We start from the raw sequence: 21,568 nt of genomic DNA on the forward strand, positions 1-21,568 counted from the left end.
TGAATAGATGACAAGGATTTTCGTAATTCAAACTGATTTTTTCATTACGACTAAGATTCCACGTTCCAGTGCAGACTAGCAGTTAGTATTGAGTTGGTCGGGTGAGAGATTATGGCTAAAGATAATTCAGAGTTCTGACGATTCCGACAATTCTGTCCATCGAATGAGACAATTTTAACTGCCATTTTATATCATCTCCCTTTCCATCTTATAAACTATTAAATAAAATCAATCTAATCAATCGAATTAAAGAAAAAGATAAATTTCCTCTGGAAATGGGACCAGTAAGAAAATAAACTGGAGATGATTTCGTGATTGTCAACGTCTCTTTTTTTCCCATTCTTTTTGAACTTGTTTACCCCAACTTGTCTACTGAAAAAAAAATTCCTCGGGAATTTTGGTACTATACGTTACACTCGTAATTTTTTTCCAGCCATGTAATACGTGTACATAACTTACTGATGTTTTTATTTTTGATAAATTTGCAAACTAAATTTCATCTTAAAATGAAGGATGAGAAAAATTGCTCAAAAATAACTCCATCATCAAAACATTCCTTATACTAAAAGAGAAACCACTTACACTCATATTTCATTAGAAGAGGGTAGATTACCAGATTACACCAGACCTAATGGGGAGAGTGACAGAGAAAGGAAGAAACAACGAAACAAGTTTCTTGGTACTTACAACTGTTGCGAAATTACCTCTGCTTTAAGCGTTTCTGCATGGGATGAAGAGGCAGAGGCGAACACCATTACAGCAGGTAGAGGTAGCAGGAGATATTGGCGAAACGTACAGCAGTTTCAAGGAAAAGTGTTCAAATAACTTGGCCAAGTAGAAATTATGGGCTTCAAGTTTACCTGGAAACACATATAAACATGACTATCCATTTTACATTAGTAGCCTTGCCTTAAGGAATACAAACTAGGATGACCTTTTTCTCAAGATGGAAAATGTCAAAATATCCCGTAATGATACGCATATATGCATACATTTTGATTTTCACTCAGTGCAGTTTTTCGGCAAATGTAAACAAAACTGCGAACTCCCACTTCTCACAACACTCTTCCAGCAGACGACGTTCGGAAATTGTAACAATATGTACGCAGTGCGAAATATTGCTACTAGGTGTTTATTTTTTGACAGGTTTTTGCTTTTTTTTAAGTGACGTAAAATAGTAACTGAATGCTGCTTGACGGCATTTTAAAATTAAAAGTCGAAAGATACAATTAATGACCAACTGAAGTATAAAAGCACACAGAATCATTAGTACATTTGTTTTCAATGTGAATGTGACACGCTGAAATTGAAATCACCTAAATGACCCTGAAATTCGCCTAAAATACGGGCATGTCTTTTATGTAATTTTTTAACGAAAAACTAATTAGCGCTAATTAGGCAAAAGTTTCTGCTTGACAACTGAAAAAAACAGAATTTATTAATAGAAACAAAACAAATAAGCACAGTCGTTAAAAATGACGTCTCCTTCGTTTACGTTTGTTAACTTACGCCTGCGCAATACGTGTATCTGCTGAATTGTGTCACATTGGGCCAAGTGGTCTAATTTCTTGACACAAATATAGTTATACCGCAAATGAACTCATCTATTTTGATATCGTTTCATTGATATACATTCACCATTGGACGTAATGTGATTATTTTATGTTATTATTTTCATGTAACATTTCTGATAATCACCATGGCATAGTGTTAGGATTTAATATACATATTCCTGATTTTTTTATTATTGAAAGTATTCATGTAGCTCATTTGCGAACTACTGCCACTACTATGCAATTCTCAGTCGCTAGGATTGTCTCCGGAACGAATAGTGCGGCTAACTGGCATCCAGCATTACCAATAGTAAATGGATTGCAGTTGCCCGTAAACTGTCATTCTGTTTCTTTATCCGTGAGCGAACCTAATGCCGTGTTGCACGACTGCTATAATTTTATGAATTTTAATCTCACCCGTTATAGTATGTTGATAAATATATTCGAGTGTCTAGTTAGCAAGTGTGCAAACTTTAAGTATCTACGTGCACCTGCGGAATTACGAAAACCCTACTACACAAATTGATGAACTAATGTTTGGTGGACATTGCTCATTCATCGAAAGTTAAATCTCTGGTAATAACCGCCGGTAACTTCTTCAAATAATTAAAACTTTCACTTTTGGTGGGAGAGCAGACGAGTTGTTGACGGAACGACGTCTTCCAGCGGAAATTTCACGGCCCTTTTATACTTGCCCGGCACGATCGAATGTTTTCAATGAATTGCGTCAGCCATCGATACAAACTTGGCGGGTGACATTGGTTCAAGTTAAAGTATACAACATTTGCATACAGAAAGAGATAGAAATGGGAATAATGGGATGGAGGAGAAGATGAGAAATGACATTCATCCGGCGGAACCATTTTTTATGATTGCCGCCATGACGTTTTTGGCGATCTTCTGAACGTTTTCAGCCCGTCGCTGAATAACACTGGTCAATCAATCGATCAAAATGACTCGACTTAACGTGGAAAAGGTCAAAGGTAAGAAGAAAAAAATTAGAATTTGTGGGCGTTGTCATTGACCCCCCTTCCCCGCCGTCCTGATTCCCCATCGTGAGTCACAACAACATTCAATCACGACAAACATTCCAAGTTATAACGCCCCATCAAGAGATATTTTAAAGTCACATTATAAAATTCCACGCATTATTCTTTCCTGCGTGAAAATAAAATAAATAAATTTTTGTACCAAAGAAAGTAATCAGACTTAAATTATGATTTGAATGAAAATACAGCTTTATTTTATGTTACGTTTTTGTGTATTTCGGCTAATTGGATAATAGGCCGGTTGATTTTCAAGCATACATCAGTCAAATTGTAGGATTCGGCTATGTGATTACTAATTTTAGGCTGTTTTGACTACACACCTGCAGACCCTGACAATATGTTGCTGTCACTCCTGTCAGTCACTAGGCTAAAACTATGTCCACACAGATATTACGTCAATCGCTGAAGAGAGAACGATTTTTCTTCACTGCTTAAATAATATCCTTTGCTTATGTCTACAGAAACAGAACCGACAGAACTAATTCACGAATACAAATAGTTCTTCACAGTACTTGAACGCAGGTTTAATCCATCATTATTATGGACAACGGAATCAACACGAAAGACGGAATTGTGGGCTCTGTGTTTTTTGTGTGTGTGTTTGCACACTGACCAACCGGTCATTGAACTTGGAAAACGATGAGGGCCCCCCTCGTCATCTTCACTCCATTTTCGTCCTTTCACCTTCCTCCAAAGTTCTCCTGTCCATACCTGAGTTGTTTTCTTTTTCAAAAAAGAACTTTAAAAAAAAAAGAGAAAACAATAAAAGATAACGAATGAAGAATATGTGGGGGATTCTCTTACAGCCCCCCTCTCCCTTTACACTTTTCCAGGTGAAAGTTCCTCAGGTTCTCCTGGTTTTCCCCCCAATTGTGGCCCTTCTTCATTTTCGGATTTTCCACCCTTGGTAAAAGATCAAGTATCTTACCTCGTACACGGAAACGTAAGATGTAACAAAAAAGGTCGATCACCTTGATGGCGTCAAGCGTCAAGGTCTTGTTTGAAGAAAAGAATAGAAAAAGAATAAATAAAAAGTTTAAGAAAAGGAATTGGGTAAAGCGGTTTGCGCCGTACAGGAAAACTTTCTATTCTTTTCAAAAATAAAACAAATAATTCTTTTCTTTTTTCTCTACTACTACTACACTTCCCAACTACTTTTAAAAGTAATATAATAAATTTGTTTAAAGGACTTGCCGCCCACTACACCCAATAACTTTGGAGAGAAAAATATAAACTGAAAATAAGATTTAGAAAAACTTCGAAACGATGTGGCAGTGCAACTTCTCTCGTAACTGGGTAACGGTGAAGGGGAACTGCACTATTCGCGGTTTTTGTTTTCTTCTTCTATAAACGCTGTTTGTTTGGATTGGCCTCATACGTCGTTCTGATCGAGTCTGTAAGTCAAAAGGTCAACGTCTCCCGATAAGGAATACATCTTACAGCTCGTTAGATTGACGTCAAGGTTCAATTCGGAAGTCAAGGAACATTCGACGCTTTCTGAAGGCGGTGGAGTAGTTTGCCACACCGGAAAAATATCCAGCGAGTCATCGACAAAATCATTTTGGAATGTCAGTTCGGGCTGGGTAAAATTCTCGTCACACTCTAACTTGAAATGTCATTAATTAGTGGGGGAAAACGAAGGATATGAATTAGCGATTGTTACCAGAGGAAATAGCATCGTAAGTGTTCAACAGGCTGGCCATTTGTTTCTCAACCGTGTCGAGGTCCGTCACTAACGAATTGAAAGACTCTTCCGATTGATTAAAATCCAACAAGTTTGGGCCTGGATAATGAGAAACGCTGCATCCGGCTTCCATCTGATTTCCGGATGACTGGTAAATTGGACTAGTCGGCATCAGGTGGCTGTTAACCGGAACAATCTGATAAATGACGGAGAAAAAATTTAATAATATTCCAAGAAACTATATAGTAATAAAGCTGCATACCGAAAGTGTATCCGAGCTGCTTGGTAGCGATTCAGTCGGTGATGGATGGTACTGTACGGACGTACAAGCGGCTTCCTCGGGAAAGAAATACGGTTTTCTTGAGACTTCACAACAGTCACTCCTCGGAGACAGGTTCAAATCTTGAGTAACTAAAAGGTCAACAACGTTCTGAAACTCGGTGTCATCTCGGATCCCATGGCGCTGTCGAATATCAACATCCATGTTGCTGTTGCCCAGCACTTGCTCCACTTCCCGGACGGATAGTCTCAGCCAGTTCTGGTCATTAAAATTGACGCGGATTTGGTCGGTGAGCCAATTAGTGAGGACGGATGAGTTGCTGCTGTTGCCAGAGGCAGTCTCATTACTTGGAGGTGAAAATGTCGGCAGGGAGAGTTCCAGACATCGTGTCAGTTGGATCACAAGGGCGTGAGCAAGACGATGGCGTTGATAGAGGTTTTCGGTGCTCAGTTGCAGGTTGCAGAAATGACAGAACATGACGTTTGGCGGCATGTAGTAAGGCCTTTGTAAATTCATCTCCGACGAAACCGTAGTATAAATAGGTCTCTGCGGGGTAGCCTGATGAATCTTTAAATCCTCATTTTCTAATGTTGGTGAAGTCTCCTGGAAACCAGACGGGACTTCTGACTTGGGTAGAAACTCTGGTTGATGATTTGCAGGAATAGTTGGTCGTTTTCTTGATTTAGTCGAATTAGATCGGTTGACTTTCTTGGCACGGCTGGCCCGTGGCAAGGTATTATTTTTAAAGGTCTCAGTCGTGTCAATATCAGGCTCCTTTCGGCTCTTTTGGCAAGGAGGTTGACAACAGCCTGCAGCTGTCAAATGTTTGACAAAGTTCAATTGGTAAACAAACGTTCACAGATAGGGCACACTTGACTTGTCTTCAGGTTTTCATCAATTTAAGTGGGCAGTATCATTGGGTCTACTCCTTCCACTTGATGCTTTGGCCTTATCGACATAAAGGAAGTAGAGATGTCTGGTGTTGTGGGCATCACAGATGAAACGGTGTAGGTGTTAACTGAAGGAACAAACTGCACGAAATTGGCTTTAGTGAATGGCTCATTCCAGCAAGCATAGTTCTGATTGGCCTGCAAGAAAAATAAATAAAACAAATTATGTTTAAGGAGTCTAATAATACATAGTGATTAACATCACATTAATGTAAGTTGGGGGAATCATTGCTGATTGTAGTGAACTTATTATTTCCGAAACACAGGCAATCACTTATGGGGTTTAATACTTACTTCATAGAGATTGTAGGCTGCAACTTCACCAGCAGCACGATCATGGTCAGTATTCAAAGGGATGGGCTGATAGTGGCTATTTGTACTAAAGTAGTCGACAGCATCAGTCATTTCCACATGTGACAGCCCATCTTCTCTTGCTGGATGAAATAAAGGTGCACCGACACATGGCTGTTGGAGAAAAGTTTCGGCATTAGAATAAGGGAGAAACGTGCCAACTTGAAAAGATTCATTTTGGGCGCCATGAGTCTGATACTGTTCGTACGACATTGTTTCCAAGCAGTCCAATGTGGTGGGGATAATATATACAAATAAGTGTATAAATAACTGCTCTGGGAATCAGTGTTGACGAGTTACAATAAATAATTTGATTCGAACACGTCACACAACACACACTGCTGATTGCATGGAAAGAGCCAATGTCGCTACTCGCTAAGCTGGGCGCTTTATTGTTTTTCAATTTAAATTTTTTGTTACATTGCCATTTTTTATAAGCTTTATTAAATAACTAGTATCTTTAAAACGCCCTTGACTATAGAAATTTGCTTAATTTAAGATGTAATAAATTAATCGACTGTAGTCGACTACTCAGCAAACAACTGCTGTTTAGCTTTATTTACAGATTTGTGGCGGGAGTGAGTCGTTAAAAAGACATTAACAAAAAGTTATGGGGAATTCAATACAGTTATTCACGTTTATTTCAAGCGATTTCGTTCAACTCGTTAATGAACATCATTATTTTATTGATGGTGCGTAATTGCGTTACCTTAAATTATATCGCAGTTTAATAATTTATAGAAAAATGGGATTGCTTCTGTATAGACTGGAACACTGATTACCACTGTCATATACTTCAAAAATGCCTATGAAATTTCGAAGTCAACATGGACGATGTTTTTCGTAATTTTTTAAGCAATCACGTTCATGTTTAGTGGGCTACACTGCTGAATACTCTGCCGAATTATCCTAGTTAACCAATCACGTACAGCAATTCAAATTTTAAAATGATAATAGACACCTACTTATACTATAGAAGTGTCATAAACTGGATCGGTGTAATTCTGAAGAAGTTTACATGAGTTGTTAGGTGAGTAAGTGCATGTCACGCAATTGGATAAATATTTCACACTAAATGTAAGCTGCTGATCAAACCTCGTTATTTAGAATTTGCATGCGTGAAGTGGAAACTGGAAACAATCAAGCCTAATAGTTTGATTACCGAACACAGTCAAGACTAGGCATTTCCCTTACACCAGACCTGTACTAACTAAAAGAAACGTTTTTGTTATGTTACGTCTGTTACGTCACAATTAAATTGAGATGACTTTATACTTTTACAAAATTTCATAATGAACATTGCCTTTCAGTGCAACTGATTTTCTAAAATGGGCACTTTAACATTCTCTCCGCAATCAGGAGAAAGTTAAACGAATTCAAAAGAGTGTAATCATACAGTTGCTCTTAATTCATCAACTATCTAAATATTCTGAACTAGATTAAAATTCTTCGGCGCGTGTCATTACTTCAACCTGACTGATCTTTTGATACTGATAAAACGGTAGTTGGTCAACTATCAGTAATAAGTGGTCAGAAGGTATGTAATGTACCGCACACGTGGTGCAACATGTTAATCAAGTAAATATGAACATATTATAAAGAGGAAGGACAGTCATAGGACAACAGTAACATCGTCCGGCTCCATCCCTTGTTAAATAGCATACGTTTTTATATAATCATTCTAACAGTTGAGCGTTACAGATTAACACTTTATTTTAATTACAGCTCATATTTCGATTCCAACTGTTAAAAACGGGATACCTTGTTACTCCTTCCGAACATGAAAAATATTTCAAATAAAACTATCTTCGGCGGATAGAGCGCTGTACAGTAGCCCACGACTAGTCCCTCAGCTAAGGTGTTTGGCCAGGATTTAGAGTAATTGAAAACTCTCCGTTCATTTATCGGTTCATTTTATTAATGAGCACGAATATAATTTGTTTACGGAGCGTGATTACGTTATCTAATATTGTAATCTCATTATAAATGATATTAAAATGGTTAGAATTATTAGATAGACGCCATACTACATGTCATCTCCGTAAATTTAAAGTAAGCAAGTCTTTCACAATTATATTCAGTTTATCAGGGCTGCCCGGACATACATTGATGTCTGGGATTCCGGAATGTTCACTTGTTAAATGACCCCAACAATCACTTAACAACATGAGACAATCCTGATTATTAGTCTTGTTAAAAAATAAATATGGAAGATAATTTATATTCTTGTTGTGACTTTAATAGAGATGATATTATTGAGTGATCGTTTACATTCCAAATATGTTAAGGACGTGCAAATTACACTGATAATCTATCATTTTATACACTTTCGAAGTTGACGATCGTGCCTCATTAAATGGAATTTAGTGGAAAAAAGAAACTCTGAAATTATCGAGGAAAGTGTTTGATTTTCGGCCTCAGTCGTAGGTTTACAATTTGCATGGCAGCCCAAGTTACGCAGACTGGTACGGCCAGTGACGACGCTGCTTGTTACACACGCATTGCGCACACACAAAGCGTAGCGCCACACGCATAGCGCACACACTCTTGTTACAACCGCATCACGTGGGGCAATTGTACCGATGAAAATTGATTACATGTGAAATTGTGAATAAACTGTCATCGCATTTTTATCCAGTTATGCTTGGGTAGCCAATAAGACTTTTGTAGTTTTGTTTATACGCAACTTTTCTTTTATTGGTGTTTAATATAACTATGGGCAAATAGATAATCCCGCGTTAAGGTATATACGTAAAGCACACTTTATCGCTGTCAATGCGCGTCATTCCCGAATTTGTTGTTTAGTATTTCGTTTAAGTAATGAACTGCATTATTTTATTTCTGATGCAATAGGTGTTAACCCCTCCCACCAATAACAACGTTACATAAATTAACTTAATCAGGAAGATTTAGTTACGATGTGTAAGTAGGCCTATGACAGCGAGTCTTGAACAAGTTGTAGTCAGGTCAGCAGCTTGAATTACACAGGTTGAAACCCCCAATCATTCAATAGCTCCAATGCACTAAGCAATGGAATCGTTTCACATCGGTCCTATCCCATAATTTTAGAGGTTTTGCACTGATAACACAATTTTTTCATGAGCTGCAGAATAGAGGAATTAATCTATAACATTATGTATGGAATCAAGCAATCAATTCTGCCGCTTAGACGGGATACTGGTGACATGATAATCGGTTTCACTTTGTATGTCTGCATACGGTAACAATTTATATTCCGGATATAAATCCAGTTGGGTACTTTTAATCCATGCTAACTCATAACTTGAATGCCTAAGAAAATATAATTTTCTTTAGGTTAGGTTGTTGATTTGTTGGCCTACTGTGTACAACTATAGCCCAGTTGTACATGCGGATTGATCATAAATAATTATTTGAAAACTTAAATTTTTATATATAGTAAACTCTCGCAAGGTATGGTGATGTTCGTTAACGACTAGCTTATGCAATATCTTGGGGTTAAAAATTGGATAGCCATAAATAATAAAGTTAGATCAACACCTTGGTGAAGGGTCGAATTAGTTCATTATCCAAATTATCTATTTTACCCTATTTAAACGGTTACTGTTATGCAAGATGGTTGCAGAGTACGATAGGGTTGTATCCGTGATTTAACAAGTCGCCCTAATATATTGCCGGGGGAATTCTTTAGGCGAGATATGAAAGACTAGGCCGATGGATATTAAAAGCTTACGGAGGATAACATCGAATATAATTTTATAACCGCATTACAGGCATTACGGGCATTACTAAAGATTTAAGGCGCTAACCTTCAAGTCCGACGTCGGCGGCGTCGGCAACGCCTTTAATTACATTCCAGTTTTATACGAGGTCATATAAAAGGCGACATTTCTTAATAAAAAGAAGAAAACATTTATGTCACCAATGTTTCCATAGTCTGAACGGTGAGGCAGAATTAAATACGAGCGGGGGGCATATCGCAACTAAAGTGTCTCAAATCCTAACGGAAAAAGTAATTCAAATTCAAATCCTAGTCTTGTGGTGCTGTTGTCGAAACGACCGAAGCCATGCGGAATGGAATTTTTGGAAATTTTACATTAATACTGTCTGTGTTTATGTGCGCGGCACGCGCAACAAACGCTTATTGGCGGGCAATAAATGTGGAAGCTGTGTTTGGATATTATTTGCCGTTTTACTTCTTTTCGGGTTATTGCTAATCTATTGTCAGTCTTCTCTCTTGGCAAGTGAATATGTTCGTAAAGCTCGTCAATTTCGTAAAGCTCAAGTTTAAATGGATTCTTTCCGGTTTCCGGTGGTGATCGAAAGATGTGAATGTATAACCCACTGGGCCCCAGATGCTGTACATTACGCTTTCTATTTTTTAATCCAATTATTATTAGCCGAATGAATTTTAAAAACGTTCAAATCTCATACGTGAGAGTCGAAGAGAAAATTTACGCGCGAGTGCGCGTTCGAGCGCCGCATAGTGCAATGCTCTGTTGAACTATGATGGTGAGAAATGATCACATAATCACATATAATCATTTCCTATCTGCGTAAACGAAATAGCAATTGATTCGGTTTAAATTTTAATTGAGTTTATTCGTACTGGGTAGAAATAATCACTTCTGCACAATGTCTGTGAATTGCTTCATCATGTTCACAGATTATATTACTCGATATGACAGCTGAAATAAGTGATCCCGACCTCAATCACGCCGATTAAATTGAAATATCGCCGGCTCTCGGAAAAGCACACCTTTTGAAAAACAAGTTCTGTTCTTAAAAGCAGTTAATCCGGAAAAATTGACGTTAAACTGTCACCGACGCCGCCGGCACGCAAGGTTTAACGTACAGTAAGCTTGTCATCTAATTTAAGGAAAATGGTGGATTGATTTGGGAGTTTTTTTTTGTTATTAATTAACATATCTTGATAAACACTATTATTCTTTATCCAGTCCCGAAGATCGAGGAATGCGGAATCTTAATTAAATGGGTGAGAACTGACCAACAGATAAAAGAAAATTATGTGTTTACAGATAAACCTAAATTGAAAGGAGCACCACTCCGTAATAATAACATGTCTATGAGCGATTCTTGATTGTATGAAGTGACTCAGTTAAAAGCGAAATAATTTGGAATAGTACAAATCCATTACAAAGGGTTATAGCATTCCTCAAATTTCTTGTTAGTGTGCTAAAAGTTCACTTTTCAAAAATGTAATTTTTTAAACGCCCATAACACATGTATTGGTTTATTTTTCTTTCTGAAACGCGTCGCTATAATTCGCATACAATTCGCCACATTTTCCCTTCGGTACTATCGATACAGTTATGGCTCTGCATGGGGAAGTAAAAACAAAACAAAACTTAACATTTAGACCAATGGAAGCAGTTGCTTTTCTGGGTTTTTACTACGGCATTTGAAAAGCGGCTTTGTGGAGATTGAGTTGAACGTATTGATGAAAAAAGTGAAAAGAAATTGAAAGCTTTGCTATTAGCCTAAATGAGTGCCTCCCAGGCTACAAGACCACTGAATATATTTAAGGGGCCCTACTTATTTGTGGATGATAATAAAATTCTGATTACGTCGACAACCAAGAGTTTCTATAAATGAGTTATATTAATCAAAACATCTCGCGTATTGCCTTGCAATCTGATTTCATCGTGGCACCGACACGGCAGAACATGAAGATTATAACGCAGAGTAAATTTATCATCTAAGTTTAAGAAGATGGCAAGTTAAGATCTTTGAATTTTGCCACTAGTATTCAGGTTACTGTGCTGTTCGTTATGAATCTCTGTGATTGTGATAACGACAATAAAACTGAAAAATTACTATCCGTTGATATTAAAATGTGTAGCAATTCAATGAATCGTCTCGTTATCCACTCTCCAAGATAATAGCAGAAAGCCAGAAACAATCAAATTTAATGGAAATGTAAAACCGTAATAAAAACAATTCTTTGAGCAATTGATGATTGTGTGTCGCGGGGCCGTTAATGCCGATTGTGATTCGGAAAATGACTCGTGCATTACATACAATTACGAAGTGCTCCAATATTTAACATGTGTGCTGACTGATCACTTTACAAAAGTGTAATTTTTAAACCGCCAATAACGATTCGTCAATCTATTTGGTTATCTCAAACGTGTTGCTTTAATTCGAATACATTCCCGTGCATTTTCCCTTCGGCACTCGATAGTGCCGGCTAGTGCCGATCGGTAGACTCATGGCTCTGGGAAAGGAAGGGTGCAAACAAAAAATATAAACACACGAGCGAGAAGATAGTAAAAGTTTAGTGCAACTCAAGTGACACAATTTGTTTTTCAATCAGTTGGGAATTTTGAGAAAAATAATTTAATTGTTTTTTTTTCTCTCAAAGCAGCGCTAGTATAGTTAATGATGACGCCATACCGGTCCAAGTGGCCCTTTATTAGTCATCAAGCCGAGCCCTTTTTGGCTCCTTTTGATCCGGACAACGCCCCATGTGTGTTTACGCGCGCATTTTTCAAACAAGATTTCACGGCATGTACACAAGGTAAAGTACGTGCATCCGCCATTCTTTCGGCTACAGATCCATTCTAGCTCATATAAATCGGCAGGAAAAAAGGAATCAAAACTGAATCAAGAACAAAAGGAGATGACGTTTCATTATACAATCGAGCCGCAAAAAATAAACCTCTTGAAAAGCCAGTGGGCCTCGTCAGCAGGCTGACAGACGGGCATCATCCGGAGAGCTCTGTGGGGGCATCATCCATCAATAAAAACGAATGCTTTTATATTCAGTTGCTGCTGCTGCTGCTGGCCTACAATACACAGTGCGCAGCGATTGAGCGGGCGAGGGTGGGCCGCTCTGATGCGGTTGGGGCTCCAACTGAACTGAAGAGGGATTACGTCTATGCCATGGCACACAACAATCATCTGTATGCAGTCGGACAAATTTGATGATGCCGAGGCTGCTTGGCTCTCTAATGTGCTGATGATGTTATAAGGCTCAAGTCGTTATCTGGTGCGGAAAAAAAGGTTGCGGGGCCGGGCCGATTCGCCGATAATCTAATAGGTCGTTTCGGCCCGTTCGAGCGTGTCCTATACTCTGTGCTGTTCTCTCTCTTCTTCTTCTTCTTTGCGCTTTCGGGTCTATAAATAAATGTACCTTGATAGCGCTTTTTCTATCCGCCTCTTTTGATCAACGATCAACGATGATGGCAGCATATCACTACGGATAGCGATATGTACCTAATAGAGCCGGAATTCGTGCTGCCGCTGCTGCGTCCAGCAAACATTCGTCATCGGCGGGCGTCGGCGGGTTCAGATGGAGGGGAACACCGGCGCGAGAGTCGAGTCGGCGGCGGCACACGTTCCGCTTATCTCTGCACAGCAAAGGCAGCTGGCGGGGGCTGTAATGTTATTGGATGGAATCTGATGGCCAACAAAACAGGATGGATGACATAATAAGCGACCGCAAAAAAAAAGGAGGAGGAGGAGGAGGAGGAGGGAAAACGAGAGAAGGATCGGCTGCCAACCTAAAACACGTATATGTGCATAATGCACGAATATCTTTATACACTACGTTCTGGGTAGACGGAAAAACACGGAGCCGTGAAAATTGACGACAAAAGAGAAAGAATCTCTTTGGTCTCATTTATCTCTTTTTCTTTCTTTCCCCCCTTTTTTTGGGGTGAAATTGACGCCGACATGTCAAAATTCACGCTCCACTTATTGACTCTGATGATACACGCATTCCAACGAAAAGCTTATTCTTATTTCCAAAAATGACCTAGGTTATTTATTGTAATTTGCTTTGTTATATTCTTAGTACATCTTTATTTTCTGAAGTGACTTAACATTAACGATGTTTATATAGAATCTACCTTGTCCAACAAGTCTTTAGGGTTAGAACATTTAGATAACGGAGCATTATTCATATTATTATACATATTATGTCTCTTCTGAAGGTTCACGATCACTGTAGATTCATGATGGAAACGATTGGCAATTCCAAGGGGTGTACAGTCTCCCAACATATCACTAAGTGATCAAAAGAATCTGATGAGCCATATCAGCAAGTAATAAACTGATGAGAACTGCCAGAATGTAAATGCGGCTCATAGATGAAACTGAATTGTTTATCATCTGTTATAGTCATCAATCGGCATCGAGATAATCAAAGTCAATTTTAAAATATCTTTATAAATGTCAAAATTCAGAACAATGTGGTCACAGTTCTTTTTTTCAAACTTGGAAAATTTGCACGGGGCTTCTGAGATGCCTAAAAATATTGTCAAAATAGATTTATGGCCTCTATTTTATTTCCTACAAAGTCCAATGGGGAGAAGTTCGATGGGAAAGAAGTTAAATTGAAGCTATACCTTTCTTATATTCTCTAAACGGGATCACAGGATTTCTCATTCGGCAATTTAACGAGGCTGACTAAAGTCGAGAACGTTCCATAATCATGCGTTTGAAAAATGTGCCTATGATTATTACGAATAATATCAAATTGATTCCTTGGTTTCGTTTAATTGCGATCAATCTTTTTTCCAAAAATGAGCAGTACTACTCAATTTAATGCGCATTTTTATATTGATGGTAATTTTTCTAATTCTGACGCGTCTAAAATTAACGATGTTTAAGGTCGACCGTCTCGATTCATTTTACTAAATCATTTCTTTTAAAAATTGATGCTTTACTTTTATTCCAAATATGAAGATTTACTCATCTCGTAAGTAATTATGCAAATTATACCAAACTTGAATCTGTATTCTAAAGCAGGTACATTTGACTAAATGCAGAATGAGACTAGAAATCTGTCTACCTTCACGATTGGTAATTACTACCAAAATATAAATATTGCTATTGGATGAAACATTGTCATCTATCAGTATACTAAAATTCACCTGGTATCGAGGTTATCTGTATCCAATTGCAAACGCTACCAACAAATATAAAATGTCCATAACAATATGATTAAAGTTCCTTTTTCAAAGATGATAACATTTGCACGAGAAATCTAAGATGCCTACAAAATGTTGCCGAAACGGAGTCTTCGATCCATGTCCTACACTGTCAAAAGATGGGCGGGAAGTTCAAACCACGACTAAAAAGAAAAGAAAATTGCGACCAAGACTATAAAAACGAGTTTTCCCTTTTTGAAGAGAGAAACGAGACGCGGATGTTCTTTTTTGGTAACCATCTAGAGGATAACACGCCGACGGCGACTTTCTCTGCTGGCGACAGGCTGTCTACCAGAAACGGAAAAGACGTGGGGGGAAAGAAGGAAAAAAAATAGACGAAAGAAGATCCCTCATCACGGACAACATACAACGCTCAGCTTCTTTTCTCTGTACACATATATAGTATAGGAACAAGATCTTCCATGGGGTTCACAGCATCCCACATAGGGTGTATAGAAGAGTGAGCGCGCTGGCCATTTTAAAGTTGGTGGTTCATAAAAAACTTTTGGAAAAAGTATAAAGGAGGGAAACCAAACTCTCTGATGGGCCCATCGTTTTCTCACAAGGACAGCAGAGTCGATGGAGAGCGAACATGAGAAGATACTCTTCACGCTTGATGGCTACAAAAAAACCAGCAGTGTGTGTGTGTGTACATTAGATAGCCAAAGAGTTTCCCATTTTTCTGCTCTCCATCATCCGATACTCTTCATGTTGTACATTCAGCAGCGCTTTGACTGGTGGAGAGCTGCTGCTGGCCATCGTCGACACATCTGCGACCGTCAAGGCGTCAACGATATATTATTTCCCCGGGAAAATCGGGGAAAATAGAAAGTGATATTTATTTGAACAAAAATAAAAGAAGAAGAAGAGCGAGCGTAAAAAACAAATTGTGCTGAAAAGTGATTTCCCACTTTATACATGACAAACCAACGGTGTGTAGACGGTTCAGACAAACAAGAAAGAACTCTGTCAACCGCTTTTATTATGCGCCTGGCTCGGCAATAATAATAAAAAGGAAAAAAAAAAGCTCGACGATATGAGAATATAAGAAACTGATGATTCAGAGTTTGATGACGTTGTCCTATACTACACAGACACCAGCAGGCAGGCAGACAGCCAGTCTCGGAGCAATCAAACACTGGAATAGTAGGCCTATATAGTCGCTCTTGATATGAACTGTACACTATAAATAGATGAGTGAATAGAGTCTAGGGTTTTTGTATGCCATAGAGAAAGAGAAAGGGGTAGCACAGAAGAAGAAGAAGAGGGCGCTGAATTCATAAATATCGACGAGGGTATTTATATAATGCGCTGAAAAGCTTGGAACCAAACTCCAATAACTGTGACGAGAACAATTGAACATGTCAAATCTTCCAGTTGGTGGGAGGGAGGAGGGAGAGAGAGAGGGGGGCGATAGAGAAGTTTTTCACCATCACGAGGGTAAAATATCCAAAAATAAATTGAAGTGTCGATCTTTCGGAGAACAATAAAACAAATAAAAAACCTGCTTACTACAGATGCTGAAGATGTTCTGTCTAACTTGTACGGTCATGTATGGTAGTTGCGTCTAAAGTTAATCGTTGTCTTGCCTTTCGTAATAAACCGTATATTGAGACCCGGATCAATATACAGAGTTCACTTTTTTCCTCTTCATGTTGTTGTGCCATCTCCGCAACTGTCCTGTTGTACAACAACTTGACAAGAGTGTACGACCTTTGGTTTTTTTTTTTTTAGTAACGGCCTGACTAGAGATTTACGACTCTCCATTTCAAATTCCGCGCCCTTTTTCTTTCTCTTGAAACAAAAGTCCAAGTGAAACAAGAGGCGGTCTTTTCAACATGCGGATTCAAAATATGAAATCGAGAAAAGGGAGAGACTACAGCAGGGTTGGTTGTATCCAAAACGTCGGCGAAGAGGCGGCAGAGCGCGTCTCATGCATGTGTGTGTGTGTGTGTATGTACCGAGAAAAGTGTATATCTGACGCAGCTCGAGCGGAACGGAAAAGCGAATAAGTCACTCACAGAACTCTCTGCTGCGTGCGTATGTAGAGTACATTTTTGTAAGAAAGAGTGTGGAACAACCCAAAACTCCTCCTCAGATGGAATAAGGAGAAGGCAGTTGCTTGTAGTAGCGTAAAGGGCGAGCACCGGAAACCTAATTAGCCACCAACACCAACATATGGAAGTCATCTATGTATATGTATGCGTAGGACCAGTATGTGTAGTATACCAACTGCGCTCTATGTGCATAGGTGAAAGGCCGATTTGGGCTCTTCCATAAAACAAAAAACGTGATCTTTCCAACTGGAGCCAAAGTAAATGGGATCCCCAAAAGAAAACCTGCAGGCGCAAAACTGGGACATTAAAACAAAAAAGAAGAGGGCGGAGAAGTTGCTATTACACTTATAACAAGACTATGTCCTCTCCATCAACTTGTTTCTTTTCTGAGAGAAACTGAAGAAGGCGGAGCTGGTCATCTCTATCCGGATGGATGGGGGAAGTTAAAAAAAGCAGAGGGGGGAGAATAAGAAAAAAACAAACCTCAAAAGAACATGGTTCTTTTTTCTTTTCCTACGCGTCTCGGCAGACTGCTTGTCGCCGCCGACGCGTTAAAATTTAAAAAAAAACAAAAAAAATCTGTTGGGAGGATCAGGAACGAGCATAGCAAAACGGCCGGGCATATATAGTACACACTATCCGCGGGGCAGGGTGGGACAGCTCAGCAGGAGCCCCGGAGCTATATAGAAAAAGGAGTAGGAGGCGTCGAGTCTCGAGTGTCAAAAGAGTTTGAAAGACATTTTTTTTTTCCGAGAGGAAACAAGTTTGTGCTGCACACAGTCACACACTCTCTGATCCGGAGAACTATAAATATATGTGGACCATGAGAAGTGGACCAGGTGGATCAACATCGTCGATGCCCAGCCCAAACACTGGACAATATCTTTCCTGTGTATGGACATCATCCCTGTGTAAATACATAAATCAGAGAACCGGAATAATCAAAACGCGGGCGAATAATAGAACGTTTGGCGTTATTATGTTGAGGGGGGGGGGATGCTTAAACGAACGCCAACTGGCCATCGAATAATCTTCAAAAACACCAACGGTCATCACAAGGCTGTGTGTATAATGTTGCTCCAGACTCCTGCCCGCTGATGATTATTGACCCAAACACGGCAGAAAAGGCTCCCGCCTCCCAGTCAACCTAATGATGTTTGGATAAAATACGGCTAAGTGTGAGGGGAAAACGGACGGATGTGGATGTTAAATGGGCCGTTTGAATGAGCGTGAAGGCGTCGCCGTGTTTTCACAATGGGGGAAAAATGTGGTTTTCGCGATAATTTAGGCACAAACAAATAAACAGCGACCAAGACCCAGCCCATCGTTTTCATTCCAAATATTATATTCGGCGCTCGCCATCGCTCCCTCCTGTCCTATCACAGTATCACCACGCAAAACAAAGTCGAGTATCGAGCACAGGACATTGAGTTTGAATTTTCTTGTGTTGACGGACGACGTCAACGTATTTATGGATGCCAGATAATGAAGATTAAAAGCCTTTATTCGTTGGGGAAACGAAGGGGGCGGGGTCGAGTCTAAAAATCAATGAGTTTACGATTCACGATAATTGTTTGTCTTTGACGCAGCCATAGACGAAGAGGTGCCGGTGTGGTGGCAGGTACTTCTTGGCTATACATACAATTTTCCAGTTCTTACTTCAAGTGTCAAAAGTTAAAAAAATTTCAAACTTGATCGTTTACCCACAGACAAAGTTGTGAGGTACAAAACCGAGCCTGATCCCTTACTGAGTCAACAAAAACAGCAAAGAGAAAACAGTCAAAACGCACATTTCAGGAATAATCGTACTCCATGCTATGAACGATTCATAATCAACGCCCCCCAACTAGTCAAAAAGGAAGGTTGAGATAGATTGTTCCTACCTTTAAGTGCTTTAAGCCTGGTAAATACAGCCAGGCATCTATCCATTCCCTGAAGAGTTGAACACACCAGGCACAGGCAGGATAGGAAAAAAGGGGGTCCTCGTGAATACACCCACACACACATGGGTGTACACAAGGACAGAGGATATTTAAAGAAGGGAAATTTCTCCCATCAACTGGGATGCTGTTTATCTAATAAATGAAAAATAAAAAATGGGTTACGAAAAATGTTTACAGAAACATTAAGGAAAAGTTGAAAATAAAACAGTTGAATGAACAGGAGAATTCATGGTTTCCACGTAATACACTGCATTCATGCAGGTCATGTATCATTAAAATATATGCAGCAGGTTGCAGGAGTAATTGAAGTAACGAAAGTCATTACCCAAGAGATGATGATGAGATTGTTGCTGATGACAGGGTAACAGCAGCACAAGCAAAACTGGCATCTTGTTGTTGTGACGACTGGCTCAGGCCTAAAATCTGGACCAAGGAAAATATGGTAACATGGTGCAAAAAACTTAAAGGTTACATACAGTTTATACATTACAAGCCCTGCATTCATATGCCACATGATAAATCCTATGATCAAAAACTAAATAATGTTTCACAAATGTGGAACAGGTTTGTCTTCTATTTAAGTTCCCAAAATAATCTATGTGAAATTGTGAATTCTTAGTATTATTTACCTGCTTAATAAAATAGAGTAGAGAGCATGGAGCCACAGCCATGACAAAAGATTCCTAGTTTCACACGATGACCACATTTTTGTGATTTTATTTTTGTGCTATAATTCGTGCAGCCACGTTTACGTAAAAAGTTATCGTTTCGTTTTGGTGTTTTCTTTGTTATCTTATTAAACTGCGTCTCCACTCAACTCTCATTTTCAAAACTTTGTGAAACAAAACGAAACTTACGACAGCAGACGAAACTAATATTCTAATTAGCCACGCTTCGCTTAGAAATCGATAGAAATTAAAAATCGACCCCCCTTCAAATCCAAACCGCGCAAAAACGACAAAACGGAAGGAATCGGAATTCTTTTCGTATCTAATAGTAAAAAGTTCTGCTCATCAAATTAAGTTCCCCTACCACTCTCAAGATAAAGTAAAATTTTCACGAAACTCACGGATAAATATACTTTAAAATCCAAAACCGCCACAGTTAGTCCCTCCAGGACCCTCTAGGCAGCCAACAGGGAAACATATTTTTCGTTAGTTACTAACACAGATGTTAAAGTTAATAATACACATTGTAATTGAAAATTGAGCTATTTTGTACAAGAGAAGATACATAAGCTAGGATGATAGTATTATTAACTACTCTGTTATGAATCACACGCGGCATCGTTTATTGAACGGGGAAATTGACCAGCGATATTTAGTGTTGTCAATGCGTTAAAAAGTGTTGGTGATAATAATAAATAGTAACGATGTTATAATCGTGGAGTTTCCCAACAGACTGATACAGACATCCGTTGTTCAGTTCAAGATTACGACATCATCGGTCTTCTCAAGTCCTGATGTCATAAATCATCACTGCCCACCATGAAATCTGGACCATCTATATGTTAACTCCGGGAATTAATTGAATGTTTCACATTCCCTAAATGTTACACGAGTTAAGAGCTCAGAATATCAATCATGTAGCATATAAAATTAAGTTGTGAAAAATTAACTTTCACACTTTTGTTTACGTCCGTGACACTGTGTTGACTTGATAATCAGTAAAGATATATGGAAAACCACCTAAATGTCACCACTCTTCATTATTTAAAATTTCGCTATCTTCAGTGTTAAACCTTGTATTTGCAATGTTTGACATTTGATAGCCAGTAATAACACAAAAGACGAAGTCATTCTGAAATCAGCTTTGGTTCGTTGGGAGTAGGCTAAAAACCTTCATACAGCACCAGCTTCTTTGCTTTTTTGCTTCCGCCGACTCACTTGTCGACGCAAAACAAAGTCGAGTAGCGAGCGCGAAGACATTAAGTTTGAATTTTCTTGTGTTAACGGTGACTTCCAACGGCCGACGGAGATTCAAGTGTTGATGATGTATTTTGGGTGTGACAGATGGTGAAGAAGAAGTCTATTCGTTTCGGGAAACAAAGTGGAAGAGGGCGAGGCCGGGTCAAGAAATCAACGAGTTCACGATTATTGTTTGCTTTTTAACGGAGCTAGAGTAATATTGTCCGTTGGTAATTCGAATTCCGGCAATTCGGTAATTGAGTTATGTAGTTCAAGAAAAGATCCATCGGCTTGTGTAAAATTATTTCCATAACCTACTGTACGATTCACATGCGGTCTCATTTAAGATAGACAACACTGCTGACGATATTTGAACAATAGTTTCATAATTTAATCTTGTTGTTTAATTGTAACTGTTTATCCTATTCAACGACCGATTAAAGGCCCTTGGAACTTCTTACATGCATCCCCTACATTCCATCATTTAATGAAAATGTGAGAATTGATGCAGAAAGTTAACCACAAGTCTTCTATCGTAGAATAATGGATATTAAACGATTTAACTTAACTGGGCCCCGAGCTCAGAATATGAAATGATTCCCCTGATTAACCCTGAATATGCAAGCTGTCCTTAGATGCTATTCTTAACGCCCATGAAACTGTGCCAACTTGTAACACGAACAGTGTCGCTGATAAATCACGTAAATGGCTACATAGCTCACTATTTAAACTATGCGATAAACTTTTTGCTCAGTCTCTGACATTTGATAGCTAATGGCGGCTAATAGCTTTTTCCAGAATTATTATGGTTAAGGGCGCAACCTTTTCACCGAAGGAGGAATTCTTTTGATATGTTTT

At 38.9% G+C, this 21,568-nt stretch overlaps 2 protein-coding genes across 2 annotated transcripts; both read right to left on the reverse strand.

Moving 5' to 3' along the window:
- Window positions 1–3,974: 3,974 nt before the first annotated feature.
- LOC124320651 lies at window positions 3,975–5,394 on the reverse strand. The gene is made up of 3 exons (XM_046783513.1): window positions 4,549–5,394; window positions 4,266–4,482; window positions 3,975–4,204 (listed from the first exon to the last, which is right to left on the reverse strand). Exons 1-3 carry the CDS (start codon window positions 5,080–5,082, stop codon window positions 3,975–3,977), a joined length of 981 nt encoding a protein of 326 aa, XP_046639469.1. The 5' UTR covers window positions 5,083–5,394.
- Window positions 5,395–5,436: 42 nt separating this feature from the next.
- Window positions 5,437–6,182, reverse strand: LOC124318039. Its single transcript, XM_046782806.1, has 2 exons — window positions 5,811–6,182; window positions 5,437–5,654 (listed from the first exon to the last, which is right to left on the reverse strand). Exons 1-2 carry the CDS (start codon window positions 6,078–6,080, stop codon window positions 5,466–5,468), a joined length of 459 nt encoding a protein of 152 aa, XP_046638762.1. The 5' UTR covers window positions 6,081–6,182; the 3' UTR covers window positions 5,437–5,465.
- Between the last annotated feature and the right edge of the window lie 15,386 nt (window positions 6,183–21,568).

This window comes from Daphnia pulicaria, chromosome 1, assembly GCF_021234035.1.
Source record: "Daphnia pulicaria isolate SC F1-1A chromosome 1, SC_F0-13Bv2, whole genome shotgun sequence".
NCBI lineage: Eukaryota > Metazoa > Arthropoda > Branchiopoda > Diplostraca > Daphniidae > Daphnia > Daphnia pulicaria.

Coding starts and splice junctions, on each gene's coding strand:
- LOC124318039 (XM_046782806.1), bottom strand. CDS start 6,080: ATGTCGTACGAACAGTATCAGACTCATGGCGCCCAAAATGAATCTTTT. Junction 5,655..5,810: donor CAGCCTACAATCTCTATGAA/GTAAGTATTAAA, acceptor TTTTTCTTGCAG/GCCAATCAGAACTATGCTTG.
- LOC124320651 (XM_046783513.1), bottom strand. CDS start 5,082: ATGAATTTACAAAGGCCTTACTACATGCCGCCAAACGTCATGTTCTGT. Junction 4,483..4,548: donor GCAGCTCGGATACACTTTCG/GTATGCAGCTTT, acceptor GTCATTTATCAG/ATTGTTCCGGTTAACAGCCA. Junction 4,205..4,265: donor TTACGATGCTATTTCCTCTG/GTAACAATCGCT, acceptor ATTTCAAGTTAG/AGTGTGACGAGAATTTTACC.